Below are 19766 nucleotides of genomic sequence, written 5' to 3'. Positions count from 1 at the left end.
CGGGCGTGGCCGCACGCTTCGGGTCGAGTTGTTACAATTGTCCGACAGCCGTCATTATACCGCCTAGTCAATAAGTCGGTACTTAGCCGGCTCAATCGGAATTTGATTTGCTGGTTCATGTCAAGTTTTAGAAAGACACTGCCGAATTAGGATTGTCTAAAAGAACAAAGCTTTTTACTATTTTTTGTATAGAAAGTGCTAGCTAACTTCGATATATATTATTTTTCAATTAATTATCGAAAGTTGTTGCAATGAGGGCTATCGTTTTTTGTCTCACTAGATGGCGCACTGTTGCGTGAGGTTTTTAAGTATGGCTTTCAAAGTCTGTTATTACGGGCATGAAAACAAAGTTTAGATTAAAATCATATTTAATACACTTTAAAACCGTACCATAAAAATATCGAGCATGCCACAGTGTTGCATAGTCCCTGTTTTATTCGGAAAAAAGCGAGAACAAAGGTTTCCGAAAGACAAAAGTGTCTCAAAACACAGACATTCATTGCCCCGGAACGCATATTTGCCATAATTAATTTCAGATATTGCAAAATATTCACAAAATTATTCTAATTATAAATAAACCCGCGTAGCTCACCCAAAAACTATGAGATTTGACATTTCGGAGACCTCACGCTACACTAGCGCCTCTAGTGGCGAATTCATACGCGATAGCCCTCATTGTCCGACAGCCGTCATTATACTGCCTAGTCAATAAGTCGGTAGTTAGTCGGCGCCAGCTCAATCGGAATTGGATTTGCGCTTCGCACGTGTCGTGTTAAATCTTGGTGACACGTCAAGTTGTTATAAGACACTGTTGAATTGCTATTGTATAAACAAAACAATGTTTTCTTTTAATAGTATGTGACCTAATTTCGATATTATATAATTTTTTAGTTAATTATTAAAAGCATTTTGATTGATGACGTCATAGCTTACTCTAGTTCTGCCACCACATAGTAAGTTCATGTAATTTTGTATCTTATCCCTTCTTATATTTTGTTATTGTTTTATTTTACCTATAACTTGTGTCTCTAATAAGCTTTTTCATTGTTAAATAATTTATTGAATCAGGCGTTACTTTGCGGAGGTCCATATCAATGAACTAAAAGAATTTCCTTGCTTACCCGCGACCTTAATAATTAGGTACAACATTCAAACGTTTACATTGTTGATTAAACCAAATATTTTGAACAGCTAGACGATGTTGCTTAGTTAATTTAAGATATAAACGTGCCTGCACGGCTACGCATGCCGATTTTAAATAATTTATTGAATCAGGCGTTACTTTGCGGAGATCCATAGCAATGAACTAAAAGAATTTCCTTGCTCACCCGCGACCTACCACCACCATCGTAACCATTACTATCGTCAGGTCGCGGGTGAGCAAGGAAATTCTTTTAGTTCATTTTTATTTATATTTTAATCACCGAGAGGGGCGTCGGATCACCGTGCTCTCACATTAGAGCATGCGGTGATGAAAAAAACTCGTATCTTCGCTGTCGTCGCTAAAATAAGTCGCGGTATGATTCTAGCACTGTTATGCAAACGGCCGTCTAAGTGTGAGCATTTCGTCGTGAGATGTATATATTCATCCAATGTATCCATCTCATTTCACCTTATAACCGCGCCCACTTAGGACCAACGTTGGTGCCAACGTGTGGAGTCGGCCTAATAGGGTCCCGTTGACTGGTACCCTTTGGGTACGGAACCCTGAAAAGGAGGCGTTTCGCAGTTTTGTCTCGCACGTTTCAGGGTAGCCATACGAAAAAACTTACTACCATTTTAGCAAAATAAAGTTATTAGAAAAACTCGTAAAACTCGAATACTTAATTGTATAGTATTCGAATACTAGAAAACAGCGAATACTCGAATAGCATGCCCTATTCTTGTCGTCCCGCTGACGCTAATGTTATTTAATACGAGAGTGAGAGGGACGGTACGATACGAATTTTGATTTTCGAATTTCGTAGTAGGCTCCCCTGTTCTTCTCAGAACATTCTATTTTGTGGTCACGTCTCTTTACGCTACGTCACATTTTCCCTTAAACGACGTCAGTCGCATACAAAACGAATGTTATTATGATATGTTGTATGTAAGTAGTACTAGTAACTTGTCCGTATAAACAAATTGACGTTCCAGATTCAAATGCAAATACAAATAATTTATTTGTCAAACATAGGTTAAAATAGTTGGTGCATTACTTAATCATAAACTTGTATCACTATGCTGCGCCCATGGGCATACAAATATAAATGTCTTGTAGGTGAATCACTTGCTCCATATTCATTCTGTGCACTACTACATACAACAGGTCATTAGCTTAAGTTTTTCACCTATATTTGAGCTTTTTTTGGTGTTAGTAGAATAGGTTTTCTTAATATGTGAAATACAGCAGACATGATTCCAAATGCATTTCTTACTGTTCGTCTGGTTCTGCTCAAACGATAATTGAGTTCATGGATAAATTTATTGACAAAGTAAGCTGTGACTGACACTGAAATGTACATTTCACTATTAGTACACATACAAAAACTGACGTTCGACGTTAGACCAAAAAACGACAATCTTGAAATCGGATGTCGCTTTTGCAGTATAGTTGACTTTTTTTAACAAATAGCATTAGTTACATGATCGAGGCGTACAACTATATACGGTTGACTTCACTCATATTTGAACTCCATCTAGTGGCTTTTTCATCTGAGGAATAAACTAAAACTCAACGTCATAATTTTTAAAGTCAAATAACGGTCATTAGGTTTTTTATTTATTATATTAAAAGGTTAAATAATTGCAGGAAATAATTAAAAAAGCATTTATCTCAAAATTGTTTTCGTTTACTACATTGTAAAAAAATGGACAACGCCAATTGGTTACCGATATTTCAAATTCTCCAAGACGTAAAGTAAGGACCTCTCGTTGCCCCGTGGACACACAAGCCATGTAATGTAAAATATTACTCAAATTTACTTTTTCGCCTAATTAAATTTAAAAGGCTTGTCTCTATGCCCTTAGAAATGCTGCTCAAGTACCGGCCTAGTTGGCTTGAACTGTGTGTTAATTTCATTGACAAGGAATGTAATTAGGTACTGACAGGTCGATAAATCTTTCTAGCTTTAAAAAAATTGTTCCAGTTTTCCTTAAACATCAATAAGGTGGATAACCTTTACGCAATTTCGCAACTTATTCATTGCAAAACTTGCGGATCACATTTACAGCGTAAGTCTCTTTAACCGAACGACCGTGTTAAAACGTTGCGGCTAAACGAGATCAAACCATCTCTTTAGCTCTTATTCAAAACATTAACTACGCATAATATCATCATTAAACATGGATAACATTGATTTTATTAGTAGAGTGGAGCTATTTGGTAAAACCAATAAATAGAGTGGCTGCTGCATGTAAAACCGATCGTAAGTAGCACAATAAAACTACTTACGATCGGTTTTGAATATTTAAGATAAAGTGATCTATCTTGACACTTTTTCTTGTTTAATAGCTAAATAATGTCATAATCGTAAGTATGTAGTTTCAATTATATGCCAGGTTCAAATAGAATACCATAAGTCTTGTTTCATATAAGAACTAACTGATGCCCGCGTTTTCGACTGCGAAGAATACCTTGGGAACAACTATTTTTTCAGGATACAAGATCTCCTATTACAATTTATTCTGATCTTTTAATATGATTTATACAAAATTTCATGGCAATTGATTGAGTAGTTAAAGTGTGAAAGCGAAACAAACAAACAAACTCACATTCGCACTTATAATATTATATTATAATTACAAAGTTTTTAGGTTATAACTATTAGTCGATATCATTAGTCGAGTGATGTAATAGGTAATGAAAGTGATATTAATTATCATTATATCATATAATTTAAATGTAGCGATTAAATTTCCATATCATCATCATCATCATGCCAGCCGAAAGACGTCCACTGCTGGACATAGGTCTCCCCCAAGGCTCTCCACTCAGACCGGTTTTGTGCTTTCCGCATCCAACGCGATCCCGCGATCTTAACCAGGTCGTCGCTCCATCTTGTTGGAGGCCTACCGACAGCTCGCCCCCCAAAACTCCTTATGGAACAGTCTAAATATGTATTTGCTTCATTATGCACAATCAACATCACTGTATTGTAAATATATGAAAAGTTTGTAAGTATATTTACTATACTTAAAAAGGTACCTAGTAATGTTAAAATTACTCATTTTTATTCTATTTTACGGGATATTTAAGTGGCAATTAGTGGATGATCATAATATACTAAGCGGCATACGATTTGGTCCACTCTACACACCAAATTTCTTACTTTTGCATACATTTGAGGGTCAGATTTTTTGCCGCTCTGTATATTATAATAATATCCAAAAATTCGGTCTTAAATAATTCTGTTTGTGCCACTAGCGTTAACGAATGAAAATTTCACTCGAGTCGTTCAATGTGAGCATAACTATAATGTTTTAAGCTTTCGTAATTTTACATAATAATCCTTTAATTTGTCCACAATTCACCGTCATATTGATGTCGGTTGCAGGTGCGCAGCGTTTACTTCCCCCGCGAGCTGCTGCGCCCAAGCTCCCTGCTGACTAACCTGGTGCTGGACGAGACCCGGTCGTCGTCTCCTCGCCTCACCGCCACCTGCGACCACATCTTCGCGTACATCAGTGACACCGTTGCACCAGGTGAGACACTTAATTAGCAGAATGCAGGCCAGCTCTCGCGACGTGACCAGGAACAACTATAACCAATTTAGTTTATTATATACTGGCGTATCGAAGAAGTGATTAGTGAGATCAGGTTTTTAGTTTTTTTTTTGTCACGTAGCACTCCAGCTCCAGTAATATTTGGTAATAATTTTCCACTACCTAATTTTTTCTGCAAAAAATTCGAAATCCATACATATATAAAATCACACAGCTTTCCCAACGCGGTAGGCCGAGACTACATCCTTCCACTTGCTACGATCCTGGCATACAACTCTCACTTCCTCTACATTCATCAATCTTTCCCACACCACACAGTTCAAAAATATCATCCTCTTATGGATATCTGACAAAGAACTATCAAAAATCATTTTTACCGAACTTATATCGATAACACGTGTAGATACGAGCCGTAAGTTATACTCAACGTGTCATTATCGTGAACAATAACATTAAAGCAATGACCTACAGTAGTCGGGTCTCAATCAAGTAAAGTATGTATTAAACTTAAATTACCTCAACGTTTTGATAATAATATCAATCAAAATCCTTAATTTATTTAACCATGATCGATTCAATTTTAAACAACGAACCATTATTTACAAATAATGAGTAATGACTGTCATAAATTAGATTAAGGTTAATTTATATCCATTTACGGATCATTCAATGCGTTATTATTCAATGTGTTCCTATGACATGATTTGTTTGTCACACATTATTCTCTCAACGAAGTAATGAATTAGTTCTCACAGTGGGAAAACTGATAGAGGTAACTGGGCCACTTATGATGTAATGAATGATATGCATAATATTCCACAGGGCTACTACGAAACTCGAAAGTCGAAGTTCGTATCGTACCGTCCCTCTCGGTCTCGTATTGAATAGTATAACTGTCAGAGGGACCGCACAACACGAACATCGAGTTTCGAGTTTCGTAGTAGCCCTGCCTGGCCCTATACCACGAAGTGCAAAACTCGAACTTCGTATGTTGCAGTCTCGCTGACGCTTATGTCATTTAATACGCGAGTGACCGTGAGTGAGAACTTCGATTTTAGAGTTTCGTAGTAGCCCAGTGTATTATTAACTTTTTGTGGCGTCTGAGCATTGGCGTGACTACCGTAAAATATTGGCCGCTCCATTAGTACTATTCGATGTCTTGACAGATAACGCGCAAGATAAAAACTTGATAGGTGTTAAATTAGACGTGTCACCTTGGTGTTAAAATAAAGCTTTTGGTATTTGAATTGCACATTGTAGTAAGCAAAAAGTCTTAGTTACTAACTTTGAGATATTATACGAGTAATATTGACTCCAAAAGATGAATTTCTGCAATAAAAGCTCCCATATTGACATATTGACTGCCATTAGGCCGGTTTTCTATTATCGTAGTCATAAGACTGTTGCAAATGGCCTATGGTTCGTCTGCTGATAACCAATATCACAAATAAAATAATAATACAACGTGCCACCCTCTGGACAAATGATGAATCTTAGAACGTTTTTACTAGGATATTTCTAACCTATATACAAAGCCTCAAATAAAACGCCACAGTATTAACGGAAAAATAACTGATTTGCGATTTAATACTTCGGAACATGGTCCGCGGGTTAACGGTGGATGCAAGCCGCTGCCAACCGAAGCAACTGGAGGTCTATGGAGCTACGTAACGGCTGAGATGATGATGGTGATGACTCGGAACATAGAGGAATTTTATTTCATTCATCTAATCAAATGATATGCAATACTAGCTTTTGCCCGCGGCTTCGCCCGTGTGGAATTCGGTTATCGCGCGCTGTTCCCTCGTGAACTGTACATTTTCCGGGGTAAAAAGGAGCCTATGTCACTCTCTGGCCCATAAACTATCTCTATGCCAAAAATCACGTTGATCCGATCCGTTTCGACGTGAAAGACTGATAAACATACAAACACACAAACACACACACACTTTCGCATTTATAATATTAGTACGGATTAGAACATTCCTGAGAAGAAACTCTACTCAGGATTTCGGTCATGTCCAGAGAGTAGAGACTTTTCGCAATCGCAATTATCAATTAGCAGGGCTACTACGAAACTCGAAACTCGAAGTTCGTGTCGTGCGGTCCCTCTGACACTTATACTATTTAATACGAGAGCGAGAGGGACGGTACGATACGAACTTCGAGTTTCGAGTTTAGTAGTAGCCCTGCAGGCCCTATACTACGACGTGAAAAATTCGAACTTCGTTGCGGTGCCGCTGACGATAATGTTATTTAATATGAGAGTGAGAGGGACGGCGCGATACAAACTTCGATTTTCGAATTTCGTAGTAGCCCCCCGGTGTGAGACCAAAGGCGGTGCCACAATCACGTTTGATTACGATACGATCTAAACTAATTGAAAAAATTGTATCGCAGTTATGAAATCACTCTAAAATTTGGTTTTCTCGATTTTCTATAAATATACTTTTTATTTTATTTAATAGTTATTGATAACAATAATCGTTAAAGTACATGAGCGACCGAACTTCCCTAGTAATATTCAAATAAACTTTAAAAGTTTGCAAATCTATCACTATACCGGTTATACTAAGCTGATGATAGAGCTATCACAATTAAGCTAAAAACGTACAAAACTAGAGAACACGCGTTTACTCAAAGAAATAAGTAAGTTACGCCACCATTATATACTAGCGTTGACAATTCGACAATGACAAGGAAATTACACAAAATACAGTGTTGGTACGGAATACATATTTTCTCAACTCTAAACCCCTCGTTGTGTATCACTGGTTAAGCTTTCTCCGAAACAGTGACGCAACGGCCACCATGCCAGCTTTAATTAAATTGAAGACGAGTTACAGTTACAGGTGAAATGGTAATATTTCGCAACGCGTGCGCAACAATATTCGAAGCTGTCCAAGTGATATCGCAGGCGAGCGAGCCCGAGTCAATTGCTGGGAATAGGCGATCATCACCAAGCGCAAGAGTAATTTCTAATAGATGTGCTAGGTAGGTATAGGTATAGGTAACGTTCAGAATTAGGATTCCCGTTTTCATCAGTGTTAAACTGAGATAAGTTATGGAAAATCAAAATCTTAAGTAATTATCTAGTGGATAACATTAATCTTTAACTACTTGACACATCTGTTGGAAAAATGGCCTAAGAATATGACGACTGGGTTAAAATAAAAATATATCATTCAATTTAGTCCGACAGTTAGATTATGGAAAATATGGGACACGTATTTTTGGTTTATCAAATTATTAAAAATCGACAAAGGTATAGAATCTACTATAGAGAGTTTGTGACGTCACTATTAGGTAAAAATCGTACCATATAGTGACTTTATCCTCATCATTTTTTTTGTCTAACAAAATTAAAAATACGTGTACAATATTTGTTAGTTACCTAATTGACGGACTTAACAGTTTTTTTTAGTCGTCTGGCCTATTGCGATGTGCATATAAATAAAATAAAATAAAATAAATATCATGAGACAATTGACACATTGATTGATAAATAACATTCGTATTCATAAGAAATATCTGCCCCGACCGGGGTTAAAAAAAAAACTGTTTATTTCACTGAATTACAAAAATCTTCCTCTTAGATTCTAAGTTCGACCCCGGTACCTCAAGCTTAATCAGGTTTTCTAACCACTTATCAATTTTAATATCGGATATGTGTCTCTCTACTGTAGGCCCAAATTGGTATGATTAAACCTACTCTCACGCGCATTGCGTAATGTGTTCGCTGTTCAGCTCACAATGAAAACAAAAAACCACCAAATAAATATAATTCTCATTTTTTTTAAAGTCTCTTTCCTTTGTGAATTTACCTTTTAAACAAATTTCTTGTCTGACTTAGATGCGGTGCGGGTAGCTGCGATATCACTTAACTGGCGTCGAATAGTGGCCGTGATCGCTATTCTTGCGAGTTAGCGAACGTTAACGATTGCTTGCTAGTGAATGATAATTCTACATTCTACCATTTTTGGTTTACGTTATCAAGGATGATACCTACTTTTGTATTTGGATACACTGAATCCGATTGTTAAATAATGATTATGGTAGAGTTTTAAAATACTGTTATAATATATGATACTCCGTTTAAATTATATTACTTATCGACTTTTTGACATCACTATCAGAGCTGTAATTGCCAAGTAGGGTTGCAACAAATCTTCGCCTCCGCCTCCCTAACTGCGGAATTTTCGTGAGAAATCCTAACTTTACCTCGGTAAAATTTTTGCGAAGTTATAACAGAGGTTTATTTACGTTGCACGCGTTGACATACGAGTACATAGCGTTTGGAAGACGACAAAAAAACAATCATAATTTGATTGCTTAGTAGCGACATCTCTTGTCTGGGTGAGCGGTTGGTTCCGAAAGAGTGTGACGTCTGTCGACGCCACATAGATGTCGCTAGTGCTGCGGCTTAAGTAGCAAATAGGAAAAAATCGTGTCTAGATTCCTGTCCAGCAGTGGTGTAGGGGTTAAAGCACGCAGCACGGAATGCTGAGGACCTGGGTTCGATTCCCAGTGCTGGTCTCTTTTTCTGGTTTTTCTGTGCATCCATGTCTCAGTTTGTATTTTCGATAAACAACAGTGTTTCGGAAATAAAAAAAAATTCTACCTTTGTTTTGATTATTATAGTAAGTTCCAGTAAAAAGTGTAGGTACTATGTATTCCTATTGAAAATAAAAAAAACACTTTCCACTACTTTGATAAATAATACATTTTAATTTTTCCCCTTCCACTTTCAGATCCGTTTCCGTTAAAATAAGATAAGCTGCCTTCGCATAAACCTCCGCCTCCGCTAAAACGGCCTCCCTTACAACCCTAATAAAATTGCAAGTGATTTAGGGATTATAGTAAAATGACTCTACCATAATAATATTGAATGTTTATAGTTATGGTATTTCAAACAACATTGTGGTATGTACTAAAAACTTAAGAATTTTAATTCAAAAGGCAAAGTTTTATTTGTGCTTCAGGTAGTGTTTAGCTAATCTAGTTTATCCATGTAGGACCTTACTCGTTAACAGAATACGGTATTATTATACCAATAGCAATTACCTACAAGGTTATCAAACTATCAATTATTATGTTGTTAGTTAGCTGCACGTGCACGATCAAAATAATTAGCCTACAGTATATGCCGGGGATGTACTAAGGTCATTGACCTCATTTTCATAACAACCGTAAAAACAACGCAGCACTGGATTCGTTTGAAATTTGGTAAAGCGTATTTGCAAACGGCAAACAATGTGGTATGAATTGCTTTTTAAAAACAGTTTAGTGGGAAGTTCGGCGTAAAAAAATTGCCGATGACTAAGCCAAGCCTGCAAGCTATTCTGCTCATATTCAGCTTAGTAACTCACAAAGCGGCAGAGCGATAACAAAATAATATCATAGCTACAGTAGCGTAGGTGGGCGGGGAGGGGGGGTTGGGTGACGTTCCGCACCGGGCGGCAATTTTGAGCGGGCGGCTATAATAGTACGTTGTGCATTAAGGGGCGTAAGAGAAGAAGAAGGGCGCCTCCGGGGTCGGGATTCTAATAGACCCTCGTTAGTAATCCTCTTACGGCCCGTGATACACACTAGTACATTGTGTCTTAAGGGCGGCAAATAAGGAATTACGAACGAGAGTCTATTAGAAGCCCGAAGTCGAAGACTGAAGGCTTTAATGAGTCGATGTTCGTAATTCTAGTACCGCCCGTGCTACATACAATGTTTTTCATCACATTTGCGAGTAAAATTGTTTATTTGTAAGACATTATTTTTGCCTCATTGCCGATTGCCTTAGGCTGCGCTATAGGAGAGCGCCAGCAACCTCCCCTGCTGTTGCGTGCTCGAGCTGCGGGAGGAGGTGCGCGTGCAGCAGCGCGCGCAGCACCATTAGTACGGGCATTGACTCGTCATTTACCGACCTTGGGCTTCATGACAAGAAAATTAGTACGGGCAATGACTCATTTACCGACCACGGGTTTCATGACAAGCACATTAAGGTCGAGGGCTTTATTTGGGGGGTTGCAACCAAGGTAGCCTTCATGTTACGACACTCTTTACGAGCAAGTGTGATGAAAAATTTAATGAAGCGTTTCTGTGGGGTGATAGAAAACACATTCCTAGCAACCTTCTCGCACATTTTATGGAGGCTAATGTAATGCGTGTCATCTTTTCAGGTATAATCGTGTACGACGGGCACCGCGACAACGCGTGGCGCGTGACCCACGCCTCTATGTACCCCGACCCTGACATGGGAGAGTACGACATCAACGGAGAGCGCTTCACCCTCATGGACGGGATCGTGGGCCTGGCCCACTCGCCGGCTCAGGGCCTGCTCTACTACCAGCCCTTGGCCACTGACAGGTTGGTATCATAAGTACCTAGCATATAGCAGTCACTATACGTTATATTTATAAGTGAAAAATTAAGTAGATGATGTTGTATGATCTAGATGGTCTCGCCGGAAGACCGGCCCGGCGTTGGTTCCCCCTGAGTGGTCCGCATTTTATACTGAGGCGGGAGGGGGTTTATGGTTATAAATATTATTTGTCTAGGTCCCAAAGAAACTTTTTCATTTTAATTTAATTTTTGTAGGAGTAAATAAACCGTATTGATAAGACGATGTTTCATGTTCGAAAAATGACATAAGTAGGTAAGTCCCTTATCATTTTTGTGCATAGATGACAGGTAATTTTTTCATGTTTTTCACCTATACCATGATAATTATCATATTAGCCTGAAGAGGTCCATTACTGGCCTTTCCGAGGATTTCTATGGGCGATCGGTTTTGTGCTAGGCACAACAAAACTAATAAGTATTTACACTTCATTAATAACGATAGAAAATCGTAAAATGTATGTATGACATTAAGCGCAATACTGCACTGTGAAAGCGAAAAGCTGCTCTTGTTAAAAAAAGAAGGAAAATAAAAAACATACAAAATAATACAGCCCGCAGCACACAGCAAATAAACCGATTAAGATAAGCACACGCAATTAGGTCTTTCTTTATTTTTTGTAGTTTTTTATAGAACTTGATATACCTACCTAAGAGTTTAGTGCACTGGTACTCAGCACGCACCATTTGATAATTCGCCGTTAAAACTTGGTTACGATAATAATATACAGTACAGGTACAGTCACCGACATAAATAAGTGATCACTTTTGTACCTTGTCGCTTACAGTCTGTACACAATTTACGTATGGCTTTTCAAACATGACGATAAAATGACAAGGTACAAAAGTGATCACTTATTTATGAAGTTGACTGTACCAATTCACAAGGGGTCACCAGTGTAAGAGATATCATTACTTGGAATTAAATATACCTATCAATTCGTAGTAAAGTTACTGACGACATATAAATCTTGTCCCAATCAAATGGGGCCGTGGCTTCTGACCTTTCTGGCCCTATGTAATATACTTTTAAGTTTGCTACACAGCTTCAAAAGTAAAGATATAATAATGTATTAGGTATGTAATGTATAGTCTATAATGTATTTCCATCGGAAAAAGTCGGATCTCAATCGGAATATGACGGCACTCGAATTGTCACTCAATTATTGTATTAAATGAGTGACATATTTTCATATCCATTAATATGGAACTTTATTATTTAGTGTCAAATGTCAAATCGGCTGTACGATGGGTACTGAAACTTATTAAGAGAACACGATGAATACGAACTTTTCCGATATAAAAAGCAATGTCAAGCAAGGCCTGATAAAAATGTAGAATTAGAACAGCTTTCTTTATGGTCGGCTTGTGCTTATTATTATCATTAGATTTCTTATTTTATGCATTTGCGTATTTGCCTATGCAAATATTATGAATCACTTATTAGGGCGTTAATGTACATTTTATCCTTTTTCGTGCCTTTTTCGTATTATTAATCGTGCATATTTCGGTTAGTAGAGGGAGGTAGGTATAGGGCAGGGATGGCGAACCTTTACGTATCACCGTGCCATTTTTCTAAAGAAATGATTGATGAGATCATAGACGAGCCATCAAATAATTTCTAGATAGGGATTTAAGGTGACGATGACATACCCCTGTCTAAACAGGTATCTCCAGAAATTACAATAAATTAATCGATTTCCGCGTACAATTCATTTGTATCTGGCTGAAAAAGGTCACAAATTTGCTCATGAAAATTTGGAAACATTCTTAATTGTATACTGTCATAAAACCTATGTAAAAACCATGCATGATTTTATTCTTTATTGCTGTTATCGTGCCGTGTTTAGTTAAAAAATGTTTATTTTTTTGCAATTTGCATATTCTTAGCATAACTGAAAGCGTAATAAATTAAACGTTTATCGTTATGTACACCTATGTAAATCATTTACCGAGAAAATGTAATGTGATGCGTAGGTATAAAAAATATGTAGAACAACAGGAAAGTTTTGTAAAAATACATTTATTTACCTTCTTAAGAGATTCGTCACGTCTTTTTGTTCGAGTATTAAATTTGAATTTATATTTCATTAGTATCGGGTATTATTACGGTAATTAAAGATAAATGTTTTTTTTCACTGAAACGAAAAATACAAGACGTCACTTATAAGTTATGTCTGGTTTTCTTTTCGTTCACGCTAGCTGGGATTCAAACCCATATACTATATGAAAAAGTGGGCAATGCGAGTTGCAGATTGCACCCTCGTATATGGTTGCTTTAAGTTGAGATATGGAATTAAATCACGGATAGCGGTCATTTTAAACATCTGCTGATGAAAAAAATATAAAAAGTTACATTTTTCTTGCACCACATAACGTCCATACTCGGGTTCGAGCCCCGGTTGGAGCAGATATTTTAATGTAGATATTTTTTTATTATAATTAATAATACGAATGTTTCTTCTCGTGTCTTGGACGTTTAATACGTATTTAAGTATTATTTGTCTATATAAGTGTTTATCCGTGGCATAGTACCCATAGTAGGTACAAGCTTTGCTTAGTTTGGTAGTAAATAAAAAAATATCATGGGACACTTGACACCAATTGACCTAGTCCCAAACTAAGCAAAGCTTGTACTATGGATTCCAGGCAACAGATAAACATACTTATATCGTTAAATACATTCTTAAACATCCAAGACCCGAGAACAAATATCTACCCCGGCCGGGGACCGAACCCGGGAACTCAAGCTCCTTCTCTAACCACTTGGCCATCCGGCCAGTAGGTCAATTGGTGTCAATTGTCCCATGACATTTAATATTATTTATTCTCTTTGCAGAATTTTCAGCGTGTCAACCGCAGTACTAGCCGCCGGCCCTCCGGCTGAGGGCACCGATTTGCCAGTGAACCTCGTCGGCCGCAAGTCTTCGCAAGGACTTGGCATAGCTGTCGATCCTCGCGACGACACTATCATTTTCAGTCCCATCGTTGAGACTGCTATCGCCGCTTGGAATCCCATCACCAACTCCCACAAGTTAGTTTTAGCTCTATCACAGCATGAGGACAGGCGTTCAAACTGATAGCGGAAAAGTATTTATAATGAAAATGCGACATAAGCATTATTTAGAGTGATTAACAAAAGCTGCGGCAGCCCCATAATTTGACATACTGCCTCTCAAGAGCCTGAAGCTAAGTCGTGGTTAGTGCCAGCTTTAGGTGGTGTATAGAGCCAGAGCGGCTACCCGGGGCGCCGGGTAGGTACTAACAACAGGGCGTCGCACACGCCAGCTCAACCACCACTTTATTTGAATACTATCATTTAATCATTGCTTTCATGGGTATATAGGATCTTAAACTAAAATAAAATATTTCCCAAACATAAAACCCTGTAGTAGGGCACTGCAACATAACTTAAAGATATTTTCATAATTAATAATTACACCATGATCGATAATTTACAAATAATATAATTAATTTACGTATTTTGAAAAAAATCTTGACATAAGATTGATTCTTGTAGTAAGATTTTTCAATGAGGTACGCCTTTAATAATTTATGGAATGATTTTTTCTTTTATTTCGTCTTTAATAGTTTTGGGTATGTTACGAGTATTATATATTTTTAGACACATAATTATAATGTCCTGTGTTGTATGTACTGTACTAACTACCTATTTTTGTCGATCTAAAGGAAAAATTGAGTCAGCATATAACTTTTATAAACTTATTTCGTAGGAGTGAGTAAGAGTCTGTCTAACACGCACGCCCTGTCATTTTTCCGCTTGACGTATCTAAAAGGGCGCCAAAGACATGACTCGCACAGGGAGCCTCAAATTCAAATTCAAAATCAAATTTCAAATTCAAATCATTTATTCAGTAAATAGGCCGCAATGGGCACTTTTTTTTACACGTCATTTTTTAAACTACCAGCGCTTTCGGAAAGACCATCATTGCCAAGAAGAATGCGCCGCAAGAAACTAGATAAGAAGGCTAAAGCCGGCCCTAAGGCCTCATTGTCTATTTCACTAGTAGATCACTTGTAGAACCACATGTTGTTGTTTTAAACAATAATGTATGACAATAGTCTCCTTCGTAATCCATAATATCGTTTGTCCTAATATAATGTTTGTCATAATGATCATTTGCCATAACTCTTTTTTCTCGTAAACCATAAAATTTTCATGAAATGGCCAACCCGTAGAATTTTATAGGTTAGGTTAGGTTTATTTTATAACAACCAGGAATTATTTATAGTTTTCAAGAGAAAATGAGAGGCAAATGATCATTGTGGCAAAGATTATGGATTCCAATATAGATCCATGAAAATATGTTTGTCTTACTTGCGACATTGCAGAGTACTTGCCCAAGACTCTGAGAAGCTGCAGTTCTGCGCGGAAGTGCGGTGGGCCGAGCGCGACAATGGCGCCGTCTGGGCGCTCTCCACGCGCTTCCACAAGTACTTCCGAAGACAAGTCAACAAGCACGAGGTAAACCTGACTACTAATAAGTAAATACAGATCTTTAAGCCATATTGCATTAAACACACCCTTTCTAGGGCACATTTGTAATACAGAGAATATTGCCCGAACGAGGGTAGGGTTTTTTGCGCGTATATGTATGTGTGTGTGTTTCAAAACAAAAAAAAACATAAAAGTCTTGAACTCTGATAAGTATAGGTAGTGCCACCAGAGCTGAAGTCACGCACACAAGAACATGTCGTGTAATGACAGCAGGATTTTGAAATTTACTCATTCATTTCATTCATTCCCCTTTTGTGCAATGACTTCTTTTTGTAGCTGTGTGTAATAATTCACATCAACTCTCGTGGCACAACCTATAATTAAAAGTTCAGTTCAGTTCTTGCGCTGGTTTTTTTTAACTACGAACTAATTTTTTTTTTCTAGATCCACATACGCGTCGTGCGCGTAGTAGAAGGGGGTTACCCTGCGCTCGCGCCGCACGTGTTGCGCCGCGCCGCTCGCCGCTCGCACGTCGGCGCTGCCAACGTCACGTTACATTGACGCTGTCACGTTGATAGCCCCTAACGACTGCCAAATGGCATCTAGTACCACTCAGCAGCAGAAGTAGATGAGCGGCCATGGTGTTCAAAATGATCTACACACGACTGTACTGCCAAGATAATAAGAGAGAGCTTAGATCATTTTGAGCACCACAACTGCTCATCTATTTCTGCTGCTGACTGTACATCTGATTTTCAAAAGGCGAGTAGAATTATCCGAGTAACTATAAGCAAGACTACGGAGTTACGTATACATAACGTTACTTGACGGATAATTCAAGCCAGGCAACGTTATTGACACTCGGGTTATTATACTCGTTCTATGAAAACTCGGTCGTAGGTACAGAAACGAAAAACCCACTTGCCTGTGACATTCTGTGTTTGTTAAGGCCAATTTTAAATTAATGAAACCCAGTGTATTTGCCATTGCTATGCCATTTGCTGCAATGAAATAATTAAACAAAACAAACACATTTTTTTTGGTATTCACGTAGACAGTGTAATTTTTTTTGTCTAATTTCAGTTTGTCTAACAACTTTTACTACTATTAATGATTTTTTTGCCCATAGTCAATGTTATGTATAAATACATTTTACATACCGTAATACGAGGCTACTTTGCCCCTCACTGGGTAACTATGCTCCAGTTCTGTATTTTGTTTAAATGTCTTGCACGTCGAAGTCCCGGTACCAGATACACTTCCCAATAAAGTGGCAACACTGAACTTAAATGTTTTCCTTCGATATTTTCTTTTCTTTTCGTGTCACACGCCGTACAGTGATAATACAGAGTACACAGAGTACACCAAACGCCTCCTAGTATGAATTATGAATGAAATTAAATTCAGTAGCATAGTTACCCAAATGCCGGATAACATTGCTCCTTAATTAAAGATTTAATATATATATATTAAAACAACATTATGACGTAGTTTTAGCAAGCCAGCATGATAGTAGGGGTGATCTTCTTTACATAAATACACATAAATGAACATGCCACAGCATAATAATTTTTAAAATAAAAGAAAGATTACGAAATTTGGAGCAAAAATTGGTGCAAAGTAGCCTCGTTTTGTGGTAATCATTATTTTGTCGAATTGCGTGTTTCCTAAATGATCATTTTCATAACTCTTGTTTTGAAGAATATTATTTTATTTAAAACTTACTTTGTCTATTCTTATTTTAAGTCAATTAGGTTAGGTAGAACTGTGACAACAACAGTGTGCGAGCCGAGCGAGCGTAGCGAGCCGGTGAAGCGACAGAATCGAACTTATGTTAGACGAAAAATAATTATGTCAATCAATCATTATACGAAATAAGATTATACGAATCAAAATTATATGCAACACGGATTATACAAAACGATTTTGGTGTCAAGTGTCCCATGATATTTATTCACTCAAATTAGACAAAGTGAATAATTATGCGCATAATTATTCACTTTAACTAACATTTTTTAGGCAAAACAAGGTACAACCATTTTTTTATAATATACCTATCGAAACCGAATGAACGTGAAACTAAAGTAATTGTTTTGTGATAGTGGAAATTTAGTAGGAAGGGGAAAGCATGGCAAAACGGCACACTTAAGGTAAAAAATAAATATTTAAATAATTAATCTGTCATCTCCCAGGATAACAGGATCAAAGGAATTTGGGCACAAATTTGTGCCTCTGGGAGAGGACAGATTAACAGCTTTATTTATGAGACTTTTGTAAGAAATTAACAAGTATTTATTATTCTATAATATTAATTAGTTAAACTTTAATTAAATCACAGGAAAAAGGAGATATAGGATGATTTCCAGTCTCGGTTTTGGTCCGTTCTGCCCTCATGGGTAGGTAAAATGGACCACACTTAAAAGCGAAATGGACTTAAGAATAACATTTTTCATAAATTAAACTAGCGTCTTGATCTTCGTGTCAATGTCAGCACAATGATAGTGAGCCCACTTCTTACATTTCTGACACTGTATCCAGCCTTCGTTGGACTCTGAATACAAATGGAGCAATACAAACACTAGCATCTTTTTCTTCTAACGAATCGCTTCCTTTTTCTTTGGCTTTGCCCTTACCTTGCCCATACCCTTGCCCTTACCCTGTTTGGAGCAGAAGCGACTCAGATAGGTTAGGTTCAGAAGGCTAAGGCGGGAGCCGCTTCGCTCCCGCCTTAGCCTTCGATGTTAGGTTTTTTTTATAGCAGTCAAGATAACTCCCACTAGGAAAGTAGGTTGGATGGATGCTATTCAATATGTTGCTAAATTAAGGTGTTCCAATCAATACATTTGACGAAAATTAATGTTTTAGCTTTTTGATGTTAGGGCTAGTGAAATTAGGTACAACGTAAATTTGGAATGCTAAAATTAGGGCTAATGAAAAGTTAGGAAAATCAAAAATTCGGCTTTCTGATTTTAGGGCTAGTGAAATAAGGTACCACGTAAATTCGGAATGCTAAAATTAGGGCTAATGAATAGTTAGGAAAATTAAAAATTCGGCATTTTCATTTTTGCGCTAATGAAATTAGTGGTAGTAAAAATAGGATTAAAAGTTTTCGGATTTCCATAGGAGAACCACTACTTATACTTGGTTGGAAATAAAAGGTACAAAAAATATATATATAGAAAAAGAGCAAATGTAAAACGAAAAGTGAAGGCAAAATGGACCAGTGGACCGTTGTGCCCGGACCGTTTTGCCTTTTGGTTAGTAATGCAAACAATGTATAGTTTTTAGATTATGCTAACTCCAATCTCATAATGATTTATACTTAAAAAAGACAATACTTGACAGTTATTAATCTTAACACACAAAGTTAGGGTTATATGAGACTGGACGAAAGTGACAGCTAAGCGAAATTCCCGTTTTTTACATGAAAACATCAAAAAAACGACTTACCTTGATAAAAACGTGGCCATACGCATGACAGTTTCAAGGGCACTGACCGAAAGCGGGAAAGAGGTGACTTAGATATTGCCAAACGAACCGCTAGATGGAGTCAGTAGTTCACAAGATACTAGACTGTTCCGTTGTACCTTCCTGTGCCATTTTACCTTCCTTTCCCCTACAATAATAATTGTATGAAAGTTACCACAAAATGTATTCATTGAAAATATCGATGTATTTGACTCGTTATTTCCACGCTTTTAAATTTTCCAGTATCAATAATATCATTATCCTTACTAAATAAGCTTACCTTTTAGATAAATCTGTGTCATTTCTGTCTAGGTATTTAAGTATAAACAGTACCAAATAGTAATACTATTTCGTACTTTTGCACTCGGGGAGTTGCAACTATTATGTGTTTGCCTCTAAATGCATAGTTCACATCACAATGGCCTAGGTGTTAATTTTGCATCAGCTCCTCGAACTCACCGCATCAAGCAGAAAGTATTAAATGAATGTACCTACAATACGTTACATTCATACGTACGTTAATTATTGCTAGTCTCATTATTTTTTGTGGTTATACATATAACAGTTGTGATGTTAATTTTCCTTTATGAACTTTAAAAAATATGTTGCATTGATGCGCTATTTTAGGAATGAAAGTGATTACTTCGAGAAATAATGATAGTTTTTGTAATGTTAACCACCGAACTCTGCCACTGGGGGCTGCTGTTGAGGCTTGCTTCACATAGTTACAGTTTTATTTTAA

General features: G+C 37.3%; 1 protein-coding gene across 1 annotated transcript in view; it reads left to right on the top strand.

The window, feature by feature from the left end:
- The window catches only part of LOC141429039 (dopaminechrome tautomerase-like), a 65936-nt gene extending 48416 nt beyond the window's left edge, over positions 1 to 17520 (top strand). Inside the window, exons 4-8 of the mRNA XM_074089188.1 lie at positions 4536 to 4683; positions 10878 to 11064; positions 13937 to 14131; positions 15451 to 15583; positions 16001 to 17520. Of these exons, the coding sequence (XP_073945289.1) occupies positions 4536 to 4683; positions 10878 to 11064; positions 13937 to 14131; positions 15451 to 15583; positions 16001 to 16117 (780 nt within the window). The 3' untranslated portion in view covers positions 16118 to 17520. The remainder of the gene's footprint in view (positions 1 to 4535; positions 4684 to 10877; positions 11065 to 13936; positions 14132 to 15450; positions 15584 to 16000) is intronic.
- The last annotated feature ends 2246 nt before the right edge of the window (positions 17521 to 19766 follow it).

The sequence above is a fragment of the Choristoneura fumiferana genome, chromosome 6 (assembly GCF_025370935.1).
Source record: "Choristoneura fumiferana chromosome 6, NRCan_CFum_1, whole genome shotgun sequence".
Taxonomy (NCBI): domain Eukaryota; kingdom Metazoa; phylum Arthropoda; class Insecta; order Lepidoptera; family Tortricidae; genus Choristoneura; species Choristoneura fumiferana.
The sequence above is the reverse complement of the archived record's forward strand: the minus strand, read 5'-3'. Positions and strand labels throughout refer to the sequence as shown.